The sequence below is a fragment of the Lissotriton helveticus genome, chromosome 3_1 (assembly GCF_964261635.1).
Source record: "Lissotriton helveticus chromosome 3_1, aLisHel1.1, whole genome shotgun sequence".
In the NCBI taxonomy this organism is placed as follows: Eukaryota; Metazoa; Chordata; class Amphibia; order Caudata; family Salamandridae; genus Lissotriton; species Lissotriton helveticus.
The window spans coordinates 1661683431-1661707011 of record NC_136061.1 but is presented as its reverse complement, the minus strand read 5'-3'; the positions used below and the strand labels follow the sequence as shown (position 1 = coordinate 1661707011).

The following is a 23581-nucleotide window of genomic DNA, read 5'->3' as shown; positions in this document are numbered from 1 at the left end:
GAGCGCCATACATTGCTTACATTTACACGTGCTCATACTTAGACATGTGCACGCCATAAGGCTACATGTATGTTGGTTGAGACGCTGTGTTGTGGGAGCACGCTCTCTATGAAGTGAGTATATTTTATCATTTCACTCCTCTGCATGGGGTTTGGAAGCCTGACCTCTCTCTCCTGCCCTCATATATGGTGAATAATAGGGTGCCCGGAGGGATTGCTCGGACGGATTCTGCCACTTGCTGCAGGCTGAGACCACCGGCCACCGTCCGACCCCTCCGCTGCTATAGATGGGAGCATGGATGCGAAGCGCTCTCGCCTCCAACACTTTAATTCTGCTCTGGCCTCTGCAAAAAGCCCTTTTGAAAGCACCGATCCATACGGGCTCTGCTAGTAAAGAAATGTGGTGGGTGAAAGCACCAGATAATACACATTCAAAGCTGGCTTGGCCGGCTTAGCCGTTCATCCTTTTGAAGTTGATAAAGTGCGTTCCACAGATGAGTGAACATAACAGCTGTTAATGAGGAGCCCTGCAAAGAGTAGCTGTTTTCGGCATTCACTATCTCCCGTGCTCCTCCCGCCCCCCCCCCCCCTTGGAAGGTTTGTTCTAGGCTCTATATTCCCCAGGCCTATCACGTTAGTGCGGAAATGAGCCCCCGCGACCCCCCCCCCGAGCTTCTGTCAATGAAACACGTATTCAGCCGCCCAGTTAGAAAACTTACAAGGGAACTTCTGTCGCATCTGGGGGAGAGTTGGCTAAGGGCGAACGAATAGCAATCCAACAAAAATTAAACCTAACTTTAAAAAAGCACTGGCAAAATCAATACATCTGGTTTGCATTTTGTGTCCGGACTAAAATATTTTTAAACAGCTGGCTTAACAAGCAGTGTTAAGTAAACTTGATGGGTCATGCCTACAAGATGCATGGGGGGGCTCCCAGCTCAGCCAAGGGCCCGCCGCCGCCCGTGTATAATGCCGGTAGCCCGCCCCAACTGCGTGGTGGGGGGTATTTCTACGTCACCGGTCACATGCACCCCAACATTCACACAGGCACAGATCATACTAATGAAAACAGCATCACGCATTCACATGTGCTCATACAAAGGCTCGTGCGCTGTCACCCACTCACTTCTCACTCACGTACAAGCACAGCATATGCACTAGCTCACACTTGAGAGGACGTGGTCCATCGGCATAAACGCCCGACCTTGGTGCTGGAGACCAGGGTTCGAGCCTCGGGGTCGCGTCCACATCCTGTGATTCTGGGCAAATCACTCAATCTCCCCGCACCTGAATGTGTCATGTAAATACGGTGCTCGTGTAAAGCGCTCCGATACCTTCGGGTTGAGTTCGCGCTATAGAAATATGTAAAAACAAGCATTTGCAATGCAATAGGTCTCGCATTCACGAGAGTTTGAGCTATTACCATTGCAAATAACAATGCCTTTTATTTTTGTTTTCATTTTAAAAACAAACGGCTTTGTCATTTACAATAACAATAGCTCAAACTCAAGTAACTGCGAGACCTATTGCATTGCAAATGCTTGTTCCTCTTCTCTCTTTTTAAGATAACACAGCGATTGTGGAATTCAATTTTAGGACTATATAAGATCTGCGCTCCTTAGGAGACCTTTCGCCGCCATACAGCTCTTTTTCCATGCACACTCGTGCTTGTGGCGGCATACAGCTTGCGGGAGTGCGCAGCGGCGTTCCACAAGCACGAGTGTGTGCTTTGAAAAAGAGCAGACTGTGCGCGCACACGCACGCTGCCAATGCTTGTTCCTTTTTTTCTTTTGCATTGAATGTCTTGCCTTCTTTGTTCTCCTTTTCTTTCTTTTCCGTTTGTTACTTTTTATACTCCTCAATCTCTTTTGTATTTCTTTCAGGTTGCTTTCTCGCCCTTTGTCTCTTTTTAATCTAACATTTTTCACACTTTAGTTCTCACTATCTCCACCACCACTCATCCAGGTCTCTACCTTTACCTTTTTTTAAATTTAATTTTATTTTGGATTCTCAACCTTGTCTTCTCATCCATGTCATCTTCTATCTGTGCGTCGTTCCTGTATCCTTTTTACGCTCTTTCGCTTTCACAGGTTCCTTCGAATTGTAAATACTGCGATCTTACATCAGTGCTCAAATATTCATACATGTATCTAGACCCTCTTTTACTCTCTATTCTGTTGTTTCCTTCCATTCAAGCATGGTCCTTTGAGTCGCGCTAAACGCACTCCAAAAGGCAGCGTCTGGTAAACAGACCTTTCATGCAAAAACATACATTTGCTGATTGTCACATAAAACATGTATTTTATTTCACGCGCGTGCAAGCCTCGGAGCGTCCCCTGGTGCCATCTTCTCTCCTCGAGATAAGCCGCCCTTGCTGGGGTTGGAACCAAGCAGTCACCCCTGGGTAGTGTTGTCAACTTTCTCACAGAAAAATAATGGCCATTTGTTTGTACGAGCTAGGAGCTTATGGAAGGGTCAGAGCGTGACCTCTGAAGTCTCTGTGTGCTGTGTGCTAGAAGGTAATTTAGGAATCATTAAGGGACACATTTGGTGCACCTTTATCTTTTAATTGTATGCTTTAAATTTACATGTAATGATTCACAAATTCAGATTTTGGTCATGTTTCTAGTGTTTTAACTGTGTTTGCCTGAAAATACTGGCCAGGTAGGTGAAATATTGGTCAAGTGGTGACCCAACTCCTTGGTTGGCCTTAGGATTGCCATTTTAATTTGAGAAACTGGAATGACAGTTTGTATGAAACTGCCTGAATTTGCTTTTAACACCCAAGTCTACCTCTTTTTCCTTCATACCCCATTTAATATTCAATAGTCACTTCTAGACAGTAATAACATTCTTTTGACATTTTTTTTCTTATATTTGTTGCTTTCTCTTTTATTTGAAAGTGAAATATACCCGATTTCAATGGCTGTCCCGATTTGCCTTGGCATGAAAATACCAGCCAAACCAGTAAAATATTGGTCAAGTGAACAGGGTTGGATTGGCATTCAAAATCGGCCCGGGGAAGCTAAAAAAAAGATGCCCACATTTGCATATTGCCTTTCCGCAAAACACTGCTTTGGCGAGATTTTATTAAAAAAAAAATGTGTGGCTGCAAAAAAACAAGCATTGGCATAGCCAAGAGGTCTCACTTTTGGGACCTTATAAGTGTTTAACCATGCAACATGATGTTGTTGCACCAAGGATATTGTGCTGGATAACTAAACAATTATTAGGTCCCAATGGTGAGACCCATTGGCTATGCCAATGCTTGTTTAGATACCTGTGTGATGGCTCCCTGATGAAGGCACTCTGCCGAAACGCACGTGGTTATTATATTGTCAGTTATCATATCCTCAAGTGATCCATAATATCATTTATGTCTGTGCTTTACTACAGTATGCTTCAACATGGTTTTTGTCTTCAGCTGTGTATAACATAATAATTGCTGATTGAAAATGATGCTAGCTATGTTTTAGTTATACAACATGATTTCATCAATTGTTACCTTCACACTGCTTTATGTACAAATGAATGTTAAGGACACTTTGTAAATAGATGTTCAATAATTTCCCATGATCTTTTCCCCTTAATATCTTTTTTCCATAATACTGTATACAATAATTATTTATAATATAAATAAAAGTAAAGTATATATGCTGAAATGGAAAAAACTATTTTTGCTAATGAGTTTATCTTTAAACTATTTGTAATGTTGCCTGGTGGTTAGAGAATGTGTATGCCCGCAGATCTATATGAACTATTCCCTGCCCAAGTAGGTTTTCAAATGTATAGACGTTTTTCCCTCCTTTTGGCAAGTTATTTGTATGCGGGGGCCCCTTTTTTCTAAAAGAAATGCTTTTCCACTAGTGCCAGCTGTGTCCCTGTCGGTGGCAGTTCGGACTGGAAAGTTCCCATTGGGTGCAGGGTCAAGACTGATTTGCATATGGCTGGTTCCAAACTGGAATGGCATGGTGAGCAAAAAAACGATGGATTTAGGCCCGGATCTCTGTACTGGGGTGAATGTATGACATTGTTCTGCATTCTGTCCATCAATTGTTGTTTTGCATTTGTCACCCCGAGTGGGACGGGTATGCCCAGACGTGAGTCCCATGCTCTCTATGCCACTGGAGTCAAGCTATCCTGGCTGATGAGGGCTGAAAGCCCGAAACCGGTCCCAGGATGCTTGTTTCCAGTCCAGGGAGGACCTGACCTGGCAGTTTGGGCTGAACTGTTCCCATTGGGTGCAGGGGCAAGACTGATTTCCATACGACTGGGTCCAAACTGAAAGGACATGGTGAGCAAAAAAAAATATGGATTTAGGCCCAGATCTCTGTACTGGGGTGAATGTATGACATTGTTCTGCATTCTGTCCAGCAATTGTTGTTTTGCACCTGTCGGTGCTGCCATCGCTTGGCAGGTGGGATCTGAGAGCAGTCCACAAGCAGATACTGGAGGCAGGACACCTCCATTCTGGCACTGGCCTGAATCAGTCCAGCTATATGAAAGAACATTGGCTGGCGGTATGTAACTGCTGAGTCCATATGATGTTGGATGATCATGACCACCTCCTCATTTCCCAGGAGCCCCTACAGGAGTTCAGGTAGGCCACAAAGCTGGTCAATGCAGCTGGGGGTGTGGTCAGCAAAGCCCCCAGTTCAAGAATGTTGGAGACCTGGTGACTCTGGCTGAGGCAACCTCATCACTATGATCACCATGCTGCAAAAACTGTACTGGGTAAGCAGGCAAAAGTTTCAGAGGATGCTGGAGATTAGGGAGAGACTTAACTCCCTTGTGGTTGTGTTGTGATTTTTGTCAATTAGTACATACTGCACCTCTCAACTTGATGGAAGTAGTTGTACTGCTCATTCTTACTGATGTTGAAGCGAAGAGTATAGCTCTAATGGGCCCAGCAGTAGTGTTAACGAACTGTTCACCTGGACCTTTACTGTGCATATGGCAGGGATATTGGCTGGCATTGGGATCCAGTAGCAAACATACTTTAAATTCCAATTATAAACCTAAATATGTGAAATGTTGATGGTCATTGCATTTGTAATTCTTTGGTAATGGAGCACGGTAAAATGGGCACACTGGAAATATGCCTAGGGACTTAAAAGGGAGCCCATGTGGACAAGCCCTCGTAAATGCTAGCAAAACCCGCAGAAGTGAACTAAAACGAGTACCACATTGGCCACCACCAGCACAAATTAATCCTGTAATGAAACACAAAGCATAAAATAAATAAAGCAATGTTCCAATACTAAAATGTGAACAAGCTATAATACAAAACCTACGACCCATTATCGTAGGCTTCTATTTATAGAAAGTAATAGTGGAAAAAAACATCTCCCTGACTCTCCAGCTCAGGGCTCTTCACTGGTGTGGATCAATGTTCTTTGACATTGGTTAGACCCAACTCCAAACAGCAGTGAAATGCTTTAAAGAAAACATTTTTACATGGCTGGAGCACCTTAGTCACGTAGTTCTGTATGCAGACACAGTGGTGTAAGTGGGATTCAGTTAAGGATAAATAAGATTTAAAAGAATAGGATTTGGGAGGGATCAAGGAAGAGGAAATGTATTTGGTACACAGCACACTGTACACCAATTTTTTACATACTTGCATAACACATTTACAATTGATGCATACAACAAACACTTACATAGAAGCATGAACATGGTCAATAACCAAAGCAGGTAATAAAATCCAGGTTTCCATGTGCAATTTCGCCAGGTGACTAACTCACCTATGAACCACAAGAATGCAGTTAGGAAACCTTTCCCACAAAGTGTCTGACTAAGTAATTAATAACCTACATGCCTTACAACTATGCCAAGAACGAACACAGAACAAGCATAACTAGACTGCTGTGATTTCTTTATAGGCAAGATGCAAACCTCAGAATATTCAAAGATATAGTAAATGTAGCAGTGAGTTATTATTTGAGTTAATTAGTCCATCACCCACCTAGAACCCACACTCAACTACACGACCTTGCCAAGACAGAAAAAAAAACGAAATAGCCTACTAACTGCCATAAGTGAACGACATCAGAATGAAATAATCTTTCCCTTTTTATGAGGAAAGTAACAGTGATAGAGAATAGAAAAGAACGCAAAGCAACTAGAGATCCTTATGGATTCCAGCTTATTTTCTATCACAATATATGGGCATACATTACAGTAGTCACTAGCAACTCCTCAATAGTTGCCATGCTTAAAACCGGTGCACTCAAGGCACCCCACAGCAGGGTCCATGGGGACCACTGGTTTTAATCCAGAGGGCAGAAGATGGACAATCAAAGGCTCAAATGAAGTGGACTGGAACTATCAAATGTTCAAATAAAGTGGACTAGAGAACTCCAGAGATGGGCAGTGGCTCAGTGCGCAGCACGGAAATCACCGAGTGGCACTATGTAATCCGCTCACCAGACCATGACGTAGGAGACCACCTTGAAATATTCAGACAGCAAGACCCTTAGAATTGAGGAAACATTTTATAAGCCGTACTGCCCCAGAGCACACTGAGGCCTTTATTATGAGTGGCCTGATGAATAAGTTGGATTTGCCCCAAACACAGAATTTCCAATACTGTGGGTACTGACAACTCCAGCGGTGGAGAAAATCTGGCTCGTAACAAGCTCCACCTTGACAGACCTTTAGCAAAAAAAACATTTGTGAGTAATTCCGGGTCGGACTCCCTTGGAAATTCTACATTTTCCCCAGTTCTTTCACGCAGAGATTTAAGCAGTTTTTAATGGGCAGAACCTCAAGGTTGATATAAAGAGATTTGTGGTTTTGCAGCAGATCTCATCATTTCGATGGGGCAGGTAACTGCTGTTACTTCACCTCCACTGGTGTTGCTCATGGAGTGCTGACGTGGAAGGTCAAAAGAAGAAATGTGAGAATTGGCAAAATAATGTTGAAATAACAAAGGTTTTAAATACAGCTTTGCTATGTTCCCCCCAGGCCTGCCAACCGCTACATAGCCGTGACAACCTATTTCGAAAAAAGTTGCATTTTTTTTCATTTAAATTGAAAATAAAAAAATAAAACTACAACCAAGTTAAGACTGACTAATCGTGCCACAAAAGATGGGAGTTTTATCTTTCCCTAACCTAAATTAGCAAAGGAAACTATTTTGTATGCCTATGAAAACAAATTTAAAGTTTCAATGACTTATCAAAAACTGAACCACCAAAAAAAATATGCTATAACAATTTAGTCAAAAACTAAGCACAATTATCCAAGAAAAAAGAGTTTAAATCAAGCACATCCCAGTAGGACTGAAAATATAGGAGATCGCTGGCATGCAAATGTCAAACGTGAATGAGAATGGGGCACAAGAACCAGTTTTTCATTATTTTGGCATGATTTACTTACGGATGATTTTCTCCAAAAGAAGCAGACTCTTCCGCCACCACTTCAAAAAGGTAACACAATTATCTTTGTAACAGGACGCTACATAGCGCTTGTAAAGAAAGGCATCTCTCAAAACTTACTGCCAAGAATGTCTGCTACAGCTTCTCGTGTTACAAGTTCTTCCGTCTCTAGGTAGACGAGAAATGATGCCAGGAAAACCAGACGCTGCAAGACGAACCTCCAGTGCTCATGAAACCTGCATTCAACACAGGCATTGTAGATAAATCATTAAAAACAGATGGAAGGTTATAGCTTTGGATTTCACTTTATCTTAACTGAAAGGATAAATGAAAATATTCTTCAAATTACAGTAATTTTAACCGCATTTTATTTAAACCATTGCTGTACTTGTTATGAGCAATCCAGGCACTGACAAAGATGCTGCTAAATAAATGGGTGAGCACGTACACAGAAGCATGGCAATCTTTCCCCTTCAAAGGTTTTCTTGCAAAACATAAGTGAAAAATCCAAACACCTCTATTAAGTAACTTTCATACCTATACCTTTGATGATCTACTCATGAGAATCAGCGAGATCCCAAACTCTTTGGAAATCACAGGTGGTTACTTTAAATGTTTGCTTTATAATCAAACACAATTTTTGTTGGCACTAAGTGGCTTGCCTTACATTACTGTTGGTAGTGCTTGCATCTGGTTAAAAGCAAGCACAATATCACTAACCACAACAAAGTTCCTTTTTGTTAATAGGTATAATTATACCTTCACCAGTTCTCAATACAGACATTAATACAAATCATAATGAAGACTTGTCCTCCCTTAAATCTTTTATAATACCCTTATTCCAATATTATCCAAAGTTAAATTATTGAGCTGCATGTTCATTCCTGTGAAGAAGTAAACACTGCTTTCACCACACACGTGTACCATTTCTTCAGCCCCTTAATTGCCTTAGTGCATGATCGCATTACCGACAGTCAACTGTATCTAAGAAATGGACGACCCCAACCCAGTGGGCACTCGTACCCTAAAGGTATTTACCAACACAAAGTTGCAAGGGTTGTCAAAAGACAACTCTTTAGAATCAGGACCTGGGTAGAGTTTAAATTTGGACAAAATAGCTTGTTGAGCCTTTGATGTCTAAGGTGGGACTGTAACTAATAATGCACAAATGTAAATTCTATTTAGTCAACTATCACCTTGACCATTAGAAATCTAAAGAATAAACATTTAACCATTACTACTACCCCTTTCACATATGCCTGCTCCTCAAGTTGGGAACCTCCCTTTAGCACATTTACTCCTAGTACAGTAACATTTCCCACTATTGTGAAGATCAAACCATAGCTGTAGAATGTAACCTTGTTTAGGACAATCCTGCCTATTTGCATAGTCCAGATGTGAGGTGATCAAGGCATGAATAATGGTCCGCCGGGAATCTAGAGGTAGAAAGTGAAGGATTTAGCAGAGCAAGTGAAGTTTACCAAAACAGGCTGAGGAAACCTGTTTTAATTTGAGATTTGCAAGATAGCTCATTATGAAACTGGCACCTGAGGTTCTTAGCCGAGTCCACAGGTTTGGGGGCTAGGGGGGGTTGAGCTCAGATGGCCACCAGAGCAATGGAGGAGGGTTTTTTTTTTTATTAAAAAAACAGAACCTCGGTTTTGTCTGAGCTGAGCTTAAAGGTGTTCAGTGACATCCAGGTGGAGATATTACACAAGCAGCGTCTGAAATTTGCAAAAGCTGCTTCAGAATGATCTTTAAATGAGAACACCAGTTGTGTATCATCTGCATAGGAAATCATCCTAACCCCGCAAGAGTCTACCAGTGCTGCTAAAGGGGAGAGGTAGACATTGAAGAACAGAGGGCTCAGAGCAGAACCCAGGGGGACCCCACAGCTCAAAAGTGTCTCCTCTGAGACAAAAGGCTGAAGAGAGACTTGTTGAGTGCGGCCGCAAAGGTAGGATCAAATCCAGGTTAAGGGGGTGCCCTGGATCCCGAGGCTGTAAAGTCTCTCTAACGGGATCGAGTGAGAGACCGTGTCGGAATGCCACGGACAGGTTGAGAAGCATAGCTGCTTTGCCTGAATCCACGCATTCGCAAACAGTCTCAGAGACTTCAAGGAGGGCAGTCTCAGTACTATATCCGGATCTAAACACGGACTGGGAGTCGTGGAAAAGATGGCGAGATTTGAGATAACTTGACAGTTGTTGCTGAACTAATTTTCCCAAAACTTTGGCTGGCGCTGGTAGAAGCGAAATGGGTCAATGATTTGCAGGTGAGAATTCTTTCCATGAGAGCTATCGGTGGAGATAGGGTGAAAGATAGTCAGCGCATCGCTGTTAGCCGCTCCAGTGCCAGGGGTAGGGGCGAGTGATGATGGGGCAAAGGTTGAATATATATCCAAAATTTTATCGTGGAAGAAATCCGATAAACCATTACAGAAATCCTAGGCGGGAGGAACTGTACTCGAAATGGCAGACGGCTCGGTGACATTTTTAACTCTTTTAAAGAGAGTTTTTGATGAATTAGCAGTGATATGAACTTTATTGATGAAGTACTCTCTCATCTGCGCTCAGCGGGGCAATGCCGGATGGTCGTTCCTTGCTTCCGCAGAGTGCGGTTGATGGGCCAGTCTATCTCTGTCAAGGCTGCTGAGGCATGGAATGCGCTTCCTTCTGATCTCCAATTCATCTAGGAGTTTCAGCTCTTTAAGAAGCAGCTTAAAACACATTTGTTCAGCATGATCCGCTAATTTGATTCTAGCTTCCACCACTGCTCTCCCTCGCACCAGGATACTCTAGAGTAACAGTGCGTGCTACAAATGCAATATAACATAACATAACATCGCAGAGCGCTTAAGTTTATGAAAATTCTTTATGCCAGCTTTATAGACTAAGCAGTGGCATCATAAAGTGATCTCCAACTGCGCTCATGTTTCTTAAATCGGCTTTTCTCGGCACGCAGTACTGGGGTAAACCAGGGGGCTGATGGTTTTTGAGGAATTAATAGGTTTAAGAGGGGCAACAGTATTAAGGGCCGAGGAGAGCCAGTTATTGAAGTTAGACACATATAGCTCAGGGTCACCAGCCAACTCAAGGGGGTGGGGGAGGGTTGAGGAAAGTGCAGGCGTCATAGAATTGCAAGTAATTTTGAACCCATTCCTACTGTTATCCCGGGTCTTGGAAGAATTAGCCCAACAAGGGGGTATTTCCATGCTAATTGGGATTAAGAAATGGTCCGACACGTAAGTGGAACGGAAGAAGCTGTGACCAAATTGGGGTTGTTAGAAAAATGTAAATCAAGCATATGACTGGCCCGATGGGTGGGGCCGCTAACCAGCTGGGTCAGATTAAAGCCCTCCAATGTTTCTAGAAGCGGGGGCGCTTTAGTACAATGAATATCATCTACATGTGAGTTGAAATCTCCGAGGATCATGAAGTGGGGATGCTTAAGCGACAGGTGAGCAACTATATTGTAATGTTCTAATAGATGCTGGGGCGAGGAGTTAGGCAGTCTATAGATTAGGTGGTTGTGATATATAAAGGGAGTTACTGTTCAATGCAGGGGTGAAAATCTACCTGGCAAAAAAAAAATCCCTATGTGTTCCTTCGATTATTTTTAATTTATGTAAAGGAATCACAATTGCAAAGGGTTGAATATAATTCCCTTCCAGCTACAGACCTAAGTATAAACTTTAGACTCATCATTTAGAGTGAATCACCAGAGATCACTATTCCGGATCATTCCATAAACACAGGTGGCAAGTCCAGTTTTAGCTGTACTTGGCTTAAAAACAGGAGCATAAGAGAGGCTTGGTCCCACTGATGCCTATATCACAAATTCTTGTCTTTTAAAACCCACATATCTCCATTTGTGTCTACTACTTTCTAACTATTGCCAGAGGCTTTAATACCAGCATTCCCTCTATGCCAAGTATAACTTTTCTAAGCAGGTGTCAGGTCATTACAGTGTGACAAAATTATCAGTGTACTAAAGCAAAGGGTGAAAAAAATAAACCTGAAAAAAATATTGGAAGACAAAAACTGTGAAGGTGCGGACAGGTGAGGGAGAGTGTTTGGTTTAGTTTAATTCTTTGTGTAAAGCTTGGTTATGGGTGACGGAAGCACCAAGGGTAACAGTTAGGGTATGGGTGTAACTTAGGTTGATGGCAAGTGGGGTAAGGAATAGGGTACTCTGATGGATAGGAATTATTAAGGGGAAAGGTTACATGTTAAGGTTTGAGTCAGCATTAGGATTGTGTTTAGGGAAGATGTAGATTAAAGATAAGGTAAGTTTTAAGTACATTTGGGAAGGAACACACAAGTAAGGTCACCTTCCCGTTCCATTTTTTAAATACAAAAATAAGTTACATTGAATGCAGTATTCACATTTTTGGCAAGTGTTGGCCACAGGTTTTTGAAAAATAAGATTTGAGATAGGAACCTCTGATTTTTCACTACTAGGTTATATTATGCATGTTATGTATTCCCTAAACATGGTTTCAGTCTCTGATGCAGCAAAATTAGTATGTTGAAGAATAGGCCTTTGGCTTTGCATTTGGTGGGTATGCCAGGGAACATTTTCCTAGACTGTGACCAGGGCCGGACTGGGAAGCAAAACCGGCCCCGGCAAAGTGCCCCCCCCCCCCCCTCCCCACTAGGGGGGGTTGGAGGTGCCGCCGCGCTCTTTCCCGGGGCCGGTTTTCGTCCCATTTTGTTACAGGGCCGATTTTGCAAAAACGGGCCTGTATCAAAAACGGCCCCTAGGGACCCAGAACCGGCCCCCACCCGTGCGGCGCAGGGGGGGATTGCCCGGTGCCCGCTATGGCCAGTCCGGCCCAGAATGTGACTCAGACAGACGTTTAGAGAACTAAGGCAGACAAGAAATTCTCTTTTAAAAAAGTATGCCTTGAGAGTCAGCAGTGCTCATCTCTGCCTTTCAAACTATTAACCTCTTTCGTTCCTTTATCCAAAGAAGGGATCCTATGCAAAAATATAGAAAATTACAAGAATTCATTGCACAAAGTAAAAACAAAATCCAGTAGTCACAAACACACAGGAAAAAAACTCCAGTGCACAGACAACCCAGTTCCACTCTTCTTTGGGTGGTGGGGAAAAGAGATGAACCAAGCAGAGTACTTTTAGAAGACAGACCAGTATGGACTGATGAAGCGGTAGCCCTCAAATTTGCTCTCAAACGCTCTATTCATAATTTTGGAGCACCGTGCAATAAGGCCCAAAGTTCAAAACATTTTGGTAATGTCGCCGACCCAGAAGGAGAACTGAGAGATCAAGGATCCCTCACCATCAAGTTATGCTGTTCAGAGATATAAAATTAGAATTACACCAAATAAAATTGAGAAGACTGTATGGATAATCAAACTAAGAAGTTTCATCCCACAGTGCAACCCTTGTAGCATTCAGTGGACATACTTGCAACGGGTGACTGTACTTGGAAAGCTCAAATTTTAAATCCAACAGTTTCTTTTTGTTTTAAACGGACTTCAGTATTCTTCATCACAAGACAAACAGCTGAAATATAAATGGCGCTTTTTCCGTTTTTACTTACCTATAATACTGGTCAGCAGGGAACTTCGTCTTGAGAGTGGCCAGTTGTATCTTCACTGTGCTGAAATGTTCTCGGGCTTTCAAACACTTTGTGGGTACTTGGTAATAGAAAGGTGATACATACAAGCATGAACACACAGACCCGATTTGTTCATATCATTATACAGAAAGAGGATTCCAACCATTCATGTCAAACTACAAATATAATGTAAACACATTTGGTGGAGTTAACCCGTGTTTATTGGGTTTAAGATAAGCACAATAGAATATAAATGTCATGCTCTAATGTTACAACTTATAAGCAATCGATGGAATGGAGAGTATGATAGCTACTTTACGCTGCAACAGCTATAACATTTATAAATGCCTTCTTTGCACAAGAGAAGTCAAACTATAAAATGTTGTCACTTGTGGTATTCAGGCCCTGTAAAGTACACTCCGTGACACTTGCTTCATGATAGGAGACAATGATAACTTGATTTAGGATGGAAGTTATTGTAATTATAATTTGCTTTTCAAAGCTTCTTGGAATTTTGCATTACGCAAGTTTGCATAACTTTATTTAAAAGCAAGTGCAACTTGCATAAAAAATAGAATGTCTTGATATAACGGCTTGAGACTGGTTTACACAGAAAAGGTCTCATCAAGAGACATTTTCTGCTCAAATCAGTCTCTTGATGGTTTATTGTGATATGTTTTAGGCAGGTGAAAGCTTGCCTATAAAACGTTAATCTATCGGCAAACCACATTGCGCTTTGAAAGCATAATTTCACAAAGTTTTCATGGAAGAGCACCACACTGAAAGCCTTATCATGAGTTTGGCGGTCTGACCGCATTAGCAGCCCACAACGCTGCTTGCCCAAAAAACGCTGCATTAAGAGTTGTTCACGGGGCCGGCGGTGAGGAGTACTTTTTCCTAAATATATTGATGCTGTGTGTGCACTCTGCATATGTGTGGGGTGCACAACATGCATGATATATGTGGAAAAATACCATATACCCATTAACGGGGTTCAGCCCATATGTGGGCAGTCCTGGCAATGTGTATATGGCACGAAAAAGACACACCTGTATGTTGTCACACCCAGGGCCCTAATCTTTGGGGTGAAGATCCTGCTCTAGGGGAGGGGAGACTTGTAGACAGGGATCCATGTTGGAACCTGCTTGGAAGAAGAAGAAGAAAGGGGTGAGTACACAGCCCAATTCCTTCATCACCACCACCTTGAAGCAGGCGGTCGGACCCCCGCGGTACGTTCGTGGATCAGTCAACTCATAATAGGTACGTCAGTGCAGATACCCCATACCGCCCCATGGTGGCTGCTTTTCCCTGATCGCGAACCTGGCGGTCTGCTGGCTGTCTTGTCAGTACTGCTGTGATCTTCCCTTAGCCGATCCACAATACAATGGTCGGACTGCCGAGCTCTCCGCGCTCGGACCGCCACTGCCAAACTCGTAATAAGGCACTTAGTAACATCATCTCCAATTGTAGCTTCTCATACCGACTCTATGCTGATGGCATACAAATCTTCTCATTCCCTACCCTCCCTCTGGTCCAGGAAGTTCCATGGCTATCTAATAAGTTCACTTGCTCCACTTATAATATATCTCCATGATCAGGCCCACATTTGTCTAACAATGTAGTTTTATAGAAAATACTCATATAAATAGCACATGGCCAGCACTGAAATGATCTCCAGACTCAAGCAGAAGCTCCTGGTGGGAGAACCTTCTACCTCCCTACACATGTCCTATCTTGGGAGGGGGTGGGGACAGCAGGGAAAATGTGATAAAGATAGAAAATCCATTCTATATGGCGTTTACATTCACAAACACAGGTAGCAGATTTGGATCAATGTCCAATTAGGGTAAGAGGTTTTGTTTGAGATGGTGGGTACCCTACATTTAACCGCACAGCTCAGTTGCGCCATTTTGGCCTTTATCCTTTCTTTTTACTCATCAATGTACTCTTTATATACTTTCTTCTTTTCCTCTTCTTTCAACATTCATTTAGGTAATCATCCACACGTGGAATTATATGCCATTGTCCAAGTTTCTAATATTCATGATGTGCCCATCCGGATCGCTCTACATAAATATGACTGAAGCAAGGTTCGTCAAGTCAGCGTTTATTCTAAAAAACCCAATGCATTTCGGGCTGCAAGCACCCTTCTTCGGGGGTCACTATAAAAAACAATAAAATGTGAATCAATTACAATTATACCATAATATTGCATTTTTATCTGTTAATCAACACAAATTAATATGCAATTTATTAAAATAACAATTAGTATGAAATGTTTACTCAAATGTCTCATCAAAAAACACATTTCAAACAATGCAGCTAATCGCCCTCCATTATCTAAACAAACCACCAACGAATTTTGAACTTCATCTTCCCCTGATCCTTTCTCCTCTCTCCCTCCCTCTAATTCTACCAAATGATAAGCTTTTCCCTACTTGGTACCGTAATTAATTCCTCACAATGCTGTTGGCCCCTTCAAAACATTTACCTCCCTACTCCTCCCTCTTCTCCAGTAACATTCACTCTACCCCGTGTGTGCTTAAATATTGCTTACATCTCCACTTTCTCGCCACCATCTAAACTATCGTATAGATGGTGCTATCCCAAACCTCACGCATTCACAAGCTGATGAAATCCCTACCTTTTCATCCTCCCGTCTGCTATATTAAACACCACGTGTGTTTAATATAGCAGACGGGAGGATGAAAAGGTAGGGATTTCATCAGCTTGTGAATGCGTGAGGTTTGGGATAGCACCATCTATACGATAGTTTAGATGGTGGCGAGAAAGTGGAGATGTAAGCAATATTTAAGCACACACGGGGTAGAGTGAATGTTACTGGAGAAGAGGGAGGAGTAGGGAAGTAAATGTTTTGAAGGGGCCAACAGCACTGTGAGGAATTAATTACGGTACCAAGTAGGGAAAAGCTTATCGTTTGGTAGAATTAGAGGGAGGGAGGGGAAAGGATCGGGGGAAGATGAAGTTCAAAATTAATTGGTTTGTTTAGATAATGAGGGCGATTAGCTGCATTGTTTGAAATGTTTTTTAGGACACTTTTGAGTAAACATTGCATAGTTATTTTAGTAAATTGCATATTAATTTGTGTTAATTAACAGAGCAAAATGCAATATTATGGTATAATTCCACGTGTGGATGATTACCTAAATGAATGTTGAAAGAAGAGGAAAAGAAGAAAGTATATAAAGAGTACATTGATGAGTAAAAAGAAAGGATAAAGGCCAAAATGGCGCAACTGAGCTGTGCGAGTGGTTGGGGGTGCATCTATGTCCCTGCTATTATGTTGTGTTTTAGATTTGGTGTCACAGCGGGCTGGCACTTACCATTCTGCATGCATTCAAAGGAGAAAGTGGATAAGATTGAACAGCAAAAGTATAGAAGTAAAAAACAAAAGGTGCATCCCATTCTTAAATTGAATCTTGTACCCTACAACTAAACCATCAATGAAACAGAAGACAATATTGTTAGCAATTGGATGCCTGTGGCCGTACTCTAACATTAAGATGAATCTATAGTTATGGACTAACCAGTTGAGATAAAATGCCATTGGTGGACAAATGCCACCTCTTTGCTAAGCGTGATCTGTAAAGCACAACCATGACTTTCAAAACACTGCAGGTCTAAGTCAAACATTTTTGTACGCACAGGCTACGTGTTAATAATTTCTATATCTAAATTCAAAGATTCAGCATATGTGTAGTTATAGAATCATAAAATACATTTGTATGGTAGGAAATCTAAAAGTATGGCAGATTTTCTGCGGTCTGTAGCGTAGGCTTGGTGCAGAAAATAAGAAATGTTTGGGCTAGAAATTACCAGGCAAAATGGAAACAGGTCCTTCTTAAATAAATAAATAAAAAGTTGGGTAGGCAAAAACATTACATTTCATGAGGATGTTGCAGATGGAGTTTCTACCCATGGAGAAGCAGCCAGACAGTAGTGGGATCCATAATACAGACTTTCCGGCTAGTGGAGTAAATATTTTTCAAACGTGTGCTTACAAATATAGGACTGTCTTAGATGTCCACACTATACCTCGGGATACTTGTGAATCTAGTTGGAGTGCTCCATGGTTAGGAATAGATCCCGAATTTCTAAGTCAGGACGTTGAGAATCGAGCCCTCTACATATAAAAAGCTTCTATAACATCACTAAACCTTTTCCTCAATCTGCTTTACGAGTTTTAATTTAAGTCCAAATGACAGTACACGTGTGGCTAAGAGAGAGTTTGATGTGAAAATAACCCAGCAAGCAGAAACCAGGTTAGCCGTTATTCCAAGAAAAATACATAATGCCTGGACCAAAAGAATAATGCCCAGGATATTTACAAAGGTTACAGAATAGATCTTAATTTTTTTTTTTTTACTATTTTGATCTCGTTTTTCATGGGATGACAACATAGACACATAATAATGGAAGGGATGTGCCCCCAATATCCCACCTCCCACCCGATCGACAACTGCAGATTTATACACCAATAAGCCCCTCCCCACATACGTCCTAATTTTGTTATCAAGATGTTGGGTATTAGAATGTCTGACTGTAAGAATACACCAGTAGTCCCTCACGCAGAATAGAACTGAATTAAGTAATTTTGGTATTCGAATAAAAGGTCCTCATTCAGGTGACAAACTTACTGTCTTTAAATCCAGCATCCTGATGAACCCCCTGCAATAGGGTCAAAATCTCTCTGGCAGTTTGCTCCAAACTCTGGACAACTTTCCTTATTTCCTGCAACAAAAAAGTAAACAGTTACATTGGATGAGAGCAATAAGGTAGACGCTGGCAGAAATGGACATATATTACAAATGTTACATTGCAGAGAGAAGAATGAAAAATTTTGGCAAAAGCAAATTGCTAATTCACACTGAGGGTGACAAAACTGTAGGTGTATGTTACACGATACGTAGATGGTGGTACAGATGCTGCTGGATACCACTATGTAAACTTGTTTACATTTCAATAGTAATAAGTACTTACACATCTCCGTTCTTATGCGATGTAAACCTTTCAGAATGCTTGAATGTGTATTGGGCAATATGTTTTCAATTTGTTTTAAAGGGTTCACTTACTCATTACATTTCGGTTTTTATTTCATAAACAGCCTGGGTTCACAATGACTGGATCCATGCTTAATCATCAAGATAACCAACAGGTAAATAAATGATTCATGATTCATATTTAGATTCCCTGTAGGTATATTTATTTCACTTGAATATCGTCAAAATCTGGCACAGATCAGGGACAAATGTTGGGCATCCAGGAGGGCCAACGGAATGACCTTCCAAGCAGTTTTTACAGTTGCTAATAATAAAACCCAATGCTAATTTTGGTGTTGTGTTAGAAAGGTAAGTAAAATTTATTAACATTTTAAATTATCTAACAAGTGGTACAATACATTATAAAAACAAAATTATGACAACACAGGCTACCAGGCAGCACATAACGTACAGCTGTGCTACAGCTCGCACTTTCAGAACAGTAGCACAAAACTGAAGAACTGCTAAAAAATAAACATTTGGATGTTGGGAGGAGGCAATTAAATGGGGAAAAAGAGGGTACATTTAAATGGGCAAAATGACTTCTGCATGCACTAACACCACTAAACATGCTGAATCTTGTTGATTTTAATGCAATTGTTTAATCACATATCACACAAGAGTTGACTCCTGCTGAGTAGCCCCCCTCTCTTTCTTTTGGATCAGGCCCTCAGCTTGGGAGCTCCGGCGACTGCGGCCAGTCGACCCCAGCTGAACTGTTCTCCCCTCGCAGCCCCCGTTCCGGCTCCCTGCTTGAGAGCTCCGGCAACTGTAGCCAGTCGACCTCAGCAGGGTAGCCTTCTTCCTCCTCCTGTGGAGCAGACTCTTAGCCTGGGAGCTCCGGCGAGTGAGGCCAGTCGACCCCAGCTGAGTGGCCCCTCTGTCCCCACTTTGGATCAGGCCCTCTGCTTGGGAGCTCCGGAGACCGTAGCCAGTCGACCCCAGCAGAGGAGTCCCTTTTCTCCCTCCTTGGAGTTGGCTCTCAGGTTGGGAGCTCCGGCGAGCGAGGCCAGTCGACCCCAGCTGAGTAGCTTCCCCCTTCCATCCCTGAAGGAGTTCGGCGACTTAGCCCTGACGATTTCTTCTGGTTCGCCTTTGGATCCTCTCCCTCCAAGACTATGGAAGGTGTTTCAAGAGGACCTCTTCCAACCCCTGCACGCTATCTGCTGTCAGTCATTTGAGACAGCTATTGTTCCAAGCTGCTGGAAGAAGGCAGTGGTATCCCCGCTGTTAAAAAAACCCACGCTCGACCCTGCGTGCCTCTCTAATTACCGGCCAATTTCCCTGCTTCCTTTTCCGGTTAAAATCATGGAAAAGTTGGTCACCCGCGCTCTGTCCAGTTTTCTAGAAGGGAACAGCTGGCTGGATGAGACGCAATTTGGCTTTCGCCCAGCGCATGGGACGGAATCCGCGTTGGTGACCGTGCTAGACAATCTGCGGGCGCGAGTCGACAGCGGTCGGGCAGCATTTTTGGTGCTGCTCGACATGTCGGCCGCGTTCGACACGGTCAGCCATCTCACCCTGATTTCTAGGCTGGAGGAGTGCGGGGTCAGTGACAAGGCCAGGGACTGGCTAATCTCCTATTTGGACTGCCGTCAGCAACGGGTCTCGTTACCCCCCTTCAGTTCTGAGGAGCGGAGAGTGGGACAAGGAGTACCTCAGGGCTCGGCCATCAGCCCCATACTCTTTAATGTCTACCTCCGCCCCCTAGTCCAGCTCATTAAAACCTTCGGTATCTCCGCATTTAATTACGCGGACGATACCCAGCTGGTCTTTTCTCTGGAGGGACAGGATGCAGTCTCATTGGAGACCTTTCATCGATGCATGCAGGCGACAGCGGAATGGCTTCGGTTGAACTCGCTACAGTTCAACGGAACGAAGACGGAGGTCTTACATTGTTCCGCGGATCGGGTCCCTCGTGATCTTCCGGTGGACTTCTGGCCTCCGTCCTTCTCAGAGACAGTGTTTGCGGCACAATCAGCGCGCAATTTGGGTGTCACTTTTGGGCCCAACCTGCAGCTGGATCTACATGTGAATAAGATCTCCTCAACATGTATGATGCTGATCCGCATGCTGCGCAAGGTCCTTCCTCTCCTCCCTGCGCAAGCCAGACCAGAAGTAGTGCGTTGTACCATCCTAAGTCGACTTGACTATTGTAACGCACTACTTCTGGAGGCCCCGGTAACACTCCTGGGCAAGTTGCAAAGGGTGCAAAATATTGCTGCTAAACTCGCCCTTTCGCGCCCCTACCACAGCTCTTCTACGGCAGCACTGCGAGAACTTCATTGGCTGCCAGTTCATCTACGAGTGCGCTACAAAGCAGCATGTATTGTATTTAGGGCTGTTCATGATCTGGGCCCCATTCCTTTGCGGCGAATGTTTGCCTGGTATTGTCCAGCTAGAGCTTTACGCTCCTCGTCATCCAGGCTACTGGTTGTCCCGCGATTCCAGAGAGTGAGGATGGGGGGCCGCTCCTTTAGAGTAGCGGCATCCAAACTCTGGAACTCTCTGCCTATATCCTTGAGAAGCCTTGGAGATCTTTTATCTTTCAGAAAGGCTCTAAAAACTCATCTTTTTCCCAGGATAGGCTGAGCTACTGTCTTTCACTGAGTACGGGTCAAAGCGCCAGGATGCCCTTTGTGGTGACAGGTTGCGCTATACAAGTATGCCACAATACAATACACAATACACAATACTTCTAGGGCAGTCATTCCCAAACTTTTTAGAATCACAACCCACTTTTTAGTACGAAAAGCATCCGTGACCGAACTAGCTTTATTAGACATCAGGTGTAAACTTATTTTAGGAAAGCATCACGGGGTAGTGCATTGTTATTAGCGGACAGCACATTTTCCATTGAAATGGTCACTGAAAATGCGCAGACAGTTCTATAGATAAAACTAAATTGCACACAATAATAATGTGTGGAAGTTGGGTTTCAGTAAAAATATTTTTTAATTGTGCAACACCAAGTAAAATGGTTTGATTGGTTTTGATCGTATTAAAAAAAAATGTAATCACACTTCAGAAATACAAAAAAATATTTTTACTTTGTCTTTTTCACTGCTAAATGTGTACAATTAGTCCATTTACAGTTATTTACATGTTGTTGCGTGCTGGAAATTTTTTTACATCCTTCCTTCTTTACTTCATTTACTACAGCAGGATTGTAACATAATTCATTTTATGTTTATTTCTCTGACTGCAAAGTGAGAGAAGTTCATAAACGTCAGTCTCCTGTGTTAAAAAATAAGCAGCAGAAGACATAGCCTGACATTTGTCTTTGAAACGCATCTAAAGTGACATGATAAATACAGATTTTAAAAGCATCTTAATGTATTGCCTGGATTTGGAGAAACACTGTTATTGGGTTCTTTACAATGTACTAGGTTTCATGAAGTGTGTGACTAACAAATGTGCTCTTGTTTTTGTAGGTTGTATGACAGAACATCACAGGTAAAAACATTGCATGCCTTTACAACGCCTTTTTCACCTCGCTTTTTTAGCACACATGCCATTACAAAGCAGTATTAGTCTAACTGAGGTAAGTATTAGTAAGGTAATTATATATATATATATATATATATATATATATATATATATATATATATATATATATATATATATATATATAACTAAAAGTGTTATCTTTTTTGGGCGTGACCCCGCAAAGTCCCAGCCTTACCTTAAGTGCATGGTAAAGGCCTATATGTCTTAAAAACCTGCGTGCTAAAAAGGCACTGCGATGTAAAAAATAGCGTTGTAAAGACTGTATCGCGTTTTTTGTACAGCTGAAAAACAAGAACAGAATGAGATCGCTGCATCCAATGGGGTGGGTAGGGAGGTTCATTGTCTTAGGGAAACAGCCAGCATTGGCATTCAGTCCTGGAGATATGGAATATTTCCAAATAGCAAATGCAGTAGCATCCAAGATCACCTACTTTTAAATTTCCAACTGACCAGTGGTCAAACAGATACCCCCACGTAACAGGAAAAACATTTTCTCGCTTTTGGGGTTTCAAACCCCCATTTCTTCAGGAGTTGTACCTACCCAACCGGACATCTGACATTGTTTTCCTCGTCTCCCTGTTGTGTTTGCTTTCCTCCCCCTTCCAGTCCTGCGTGGAGCCAGTTACCTTTATTGTTTTTTTGTATTCATTTTGTGTATCCCGCCATCCTGGGGATAATGCTATCAGCTTCTCTGCCCCCCCCCTCCTCCCCACTATGTCTATACTGGGCTCCTGGAACTGCTGATCCTCGTGTAAAGGGCTCGGATACCTCCGGCATACATGCCAACATTTCAGAAGAGCAAAGAGGGAGATAAAAAAGAAAAAAATCGGGAGAATGGGGTTACTGGCATGTATGGGCTTTGGAAGTGTGCTGCTGTAGGATCGGACATTTGAAACACAAATGTACGTTCTTTTTTCTTACCTTTTAGAAGTATGGAGCGCAATGGCAGGCAGAGAGAGGGTGATGCAAGTGTTGTGCACTGGCCTGGCAGGTTGCTGGCAGTGCATGCTCCCCACCCCCACCCCACCACCCTGTGTGACAGCGGGGCTGAAACAGCTTCCTGTGAACACACACGCCCCCCACCCCCAATACTTCACAGGTATTTAAAAGTCCATTCCCTTGTTAATGACGCTATGTTGGTTTTTCCCCCCCAGCAAGAGCCCCTGCATCGCCACTCTTTGCCGGAACAATTGGCACTTTACACAATACCAAGCCCTGTCAGCTGAAACCCCGGAGGAATCGGGTTTTTGCTTGTAGGAATCGGGAGGCGGGAGACTAGCCTTGAAATCGGTAGTCTCACGCCTGAATCGGGAGGGTTGGCATGTCTGCTCCGGGTCTAGCCAACCAGCGCTATATAAAACTGTGCAAATGAAAAAAATACGCGGAAGTTGAATGAATACATTCACTTGATGTGAACCAAGCTCGCTAATTGTTAAATAAAACCCAGCACGGAAAACGCACTTATTTCAACACAAATGTTTTCATTGGAGGCGCCGTTCTTACAAGATAGGAGATTAATGTTGTCGCACTATCAGTTAGCAGCAGCAGTTAGCTGGCACCAATGCATAAAAGGTAATGCGAAGAGAGCTTGTGCCCACCTCTCGGACATCCTGGTCCACGGTGAGAGAACCATGCAGGGCGACGAACAGCTCACTGACAGACATGACGACAGCAGGACCACGGAATGGAAAGAAGTGCGCAATTAGAGTAAAAAATCCCCGGTTGTATTCTATTGCACGAGGTTCAGACACCACAGCTTCTCCAGCACTCCTGTATACCTGTTTCACAAGCCTTCTACGTATCGCAAAGGTTCATGGGTAACAAACACACATACATTGCCAACAACGACGCCATCTTGATACGGCGCCGGTACGTGTACACGTTAAGCAACGATACGAAACTATTTTTTTTTAAACAAGCAACGTATTACATTCGATTAAATGTTTTTACAGTAATATATTCCATGGTAATTTGTGTTTAAAATATAATTGTTCATTATGCGAGGTAATGTTGCCGGTATTATGTGTGCATAGACACGTATAAG

At 42.7% G+C, this 23581-nt stretch overlaps 1 protein-coding gene across 1 annotated transcript in view; it reads right to left on the bottom strand.

The window, feature by feature from the left end:
- The window catches only part of TSN (translin), a 48054-nt gene extending 24708 nt beyond the window's left edge, over nt 1-23346 (bottom strand). Inside the window, exons 1-4 of the mRNA XM_078682443.1 lie at nt 23136-23346; nt 17626-17719; nt 12950-13046; nt 7502-7617 (exon numbers count right to left, since the gene is read on the bottom strand). Coding sequence (XP_078538569.1) covers nt 7502-7617; nt 12950-13046; nt 17626-17719; nt 23136-23201 — 373 coding nt within the window. The 5' untranslated portion in view covers nt 23202-23346. The remainder of the gene's footprint in view (nt 1-7501; nt 7618-12949; nt 13047-17625; nt 17720-23135) is intronic.
- Between the last annotated feature and the right edge of the window lie 235 nt (nt 23347-23581).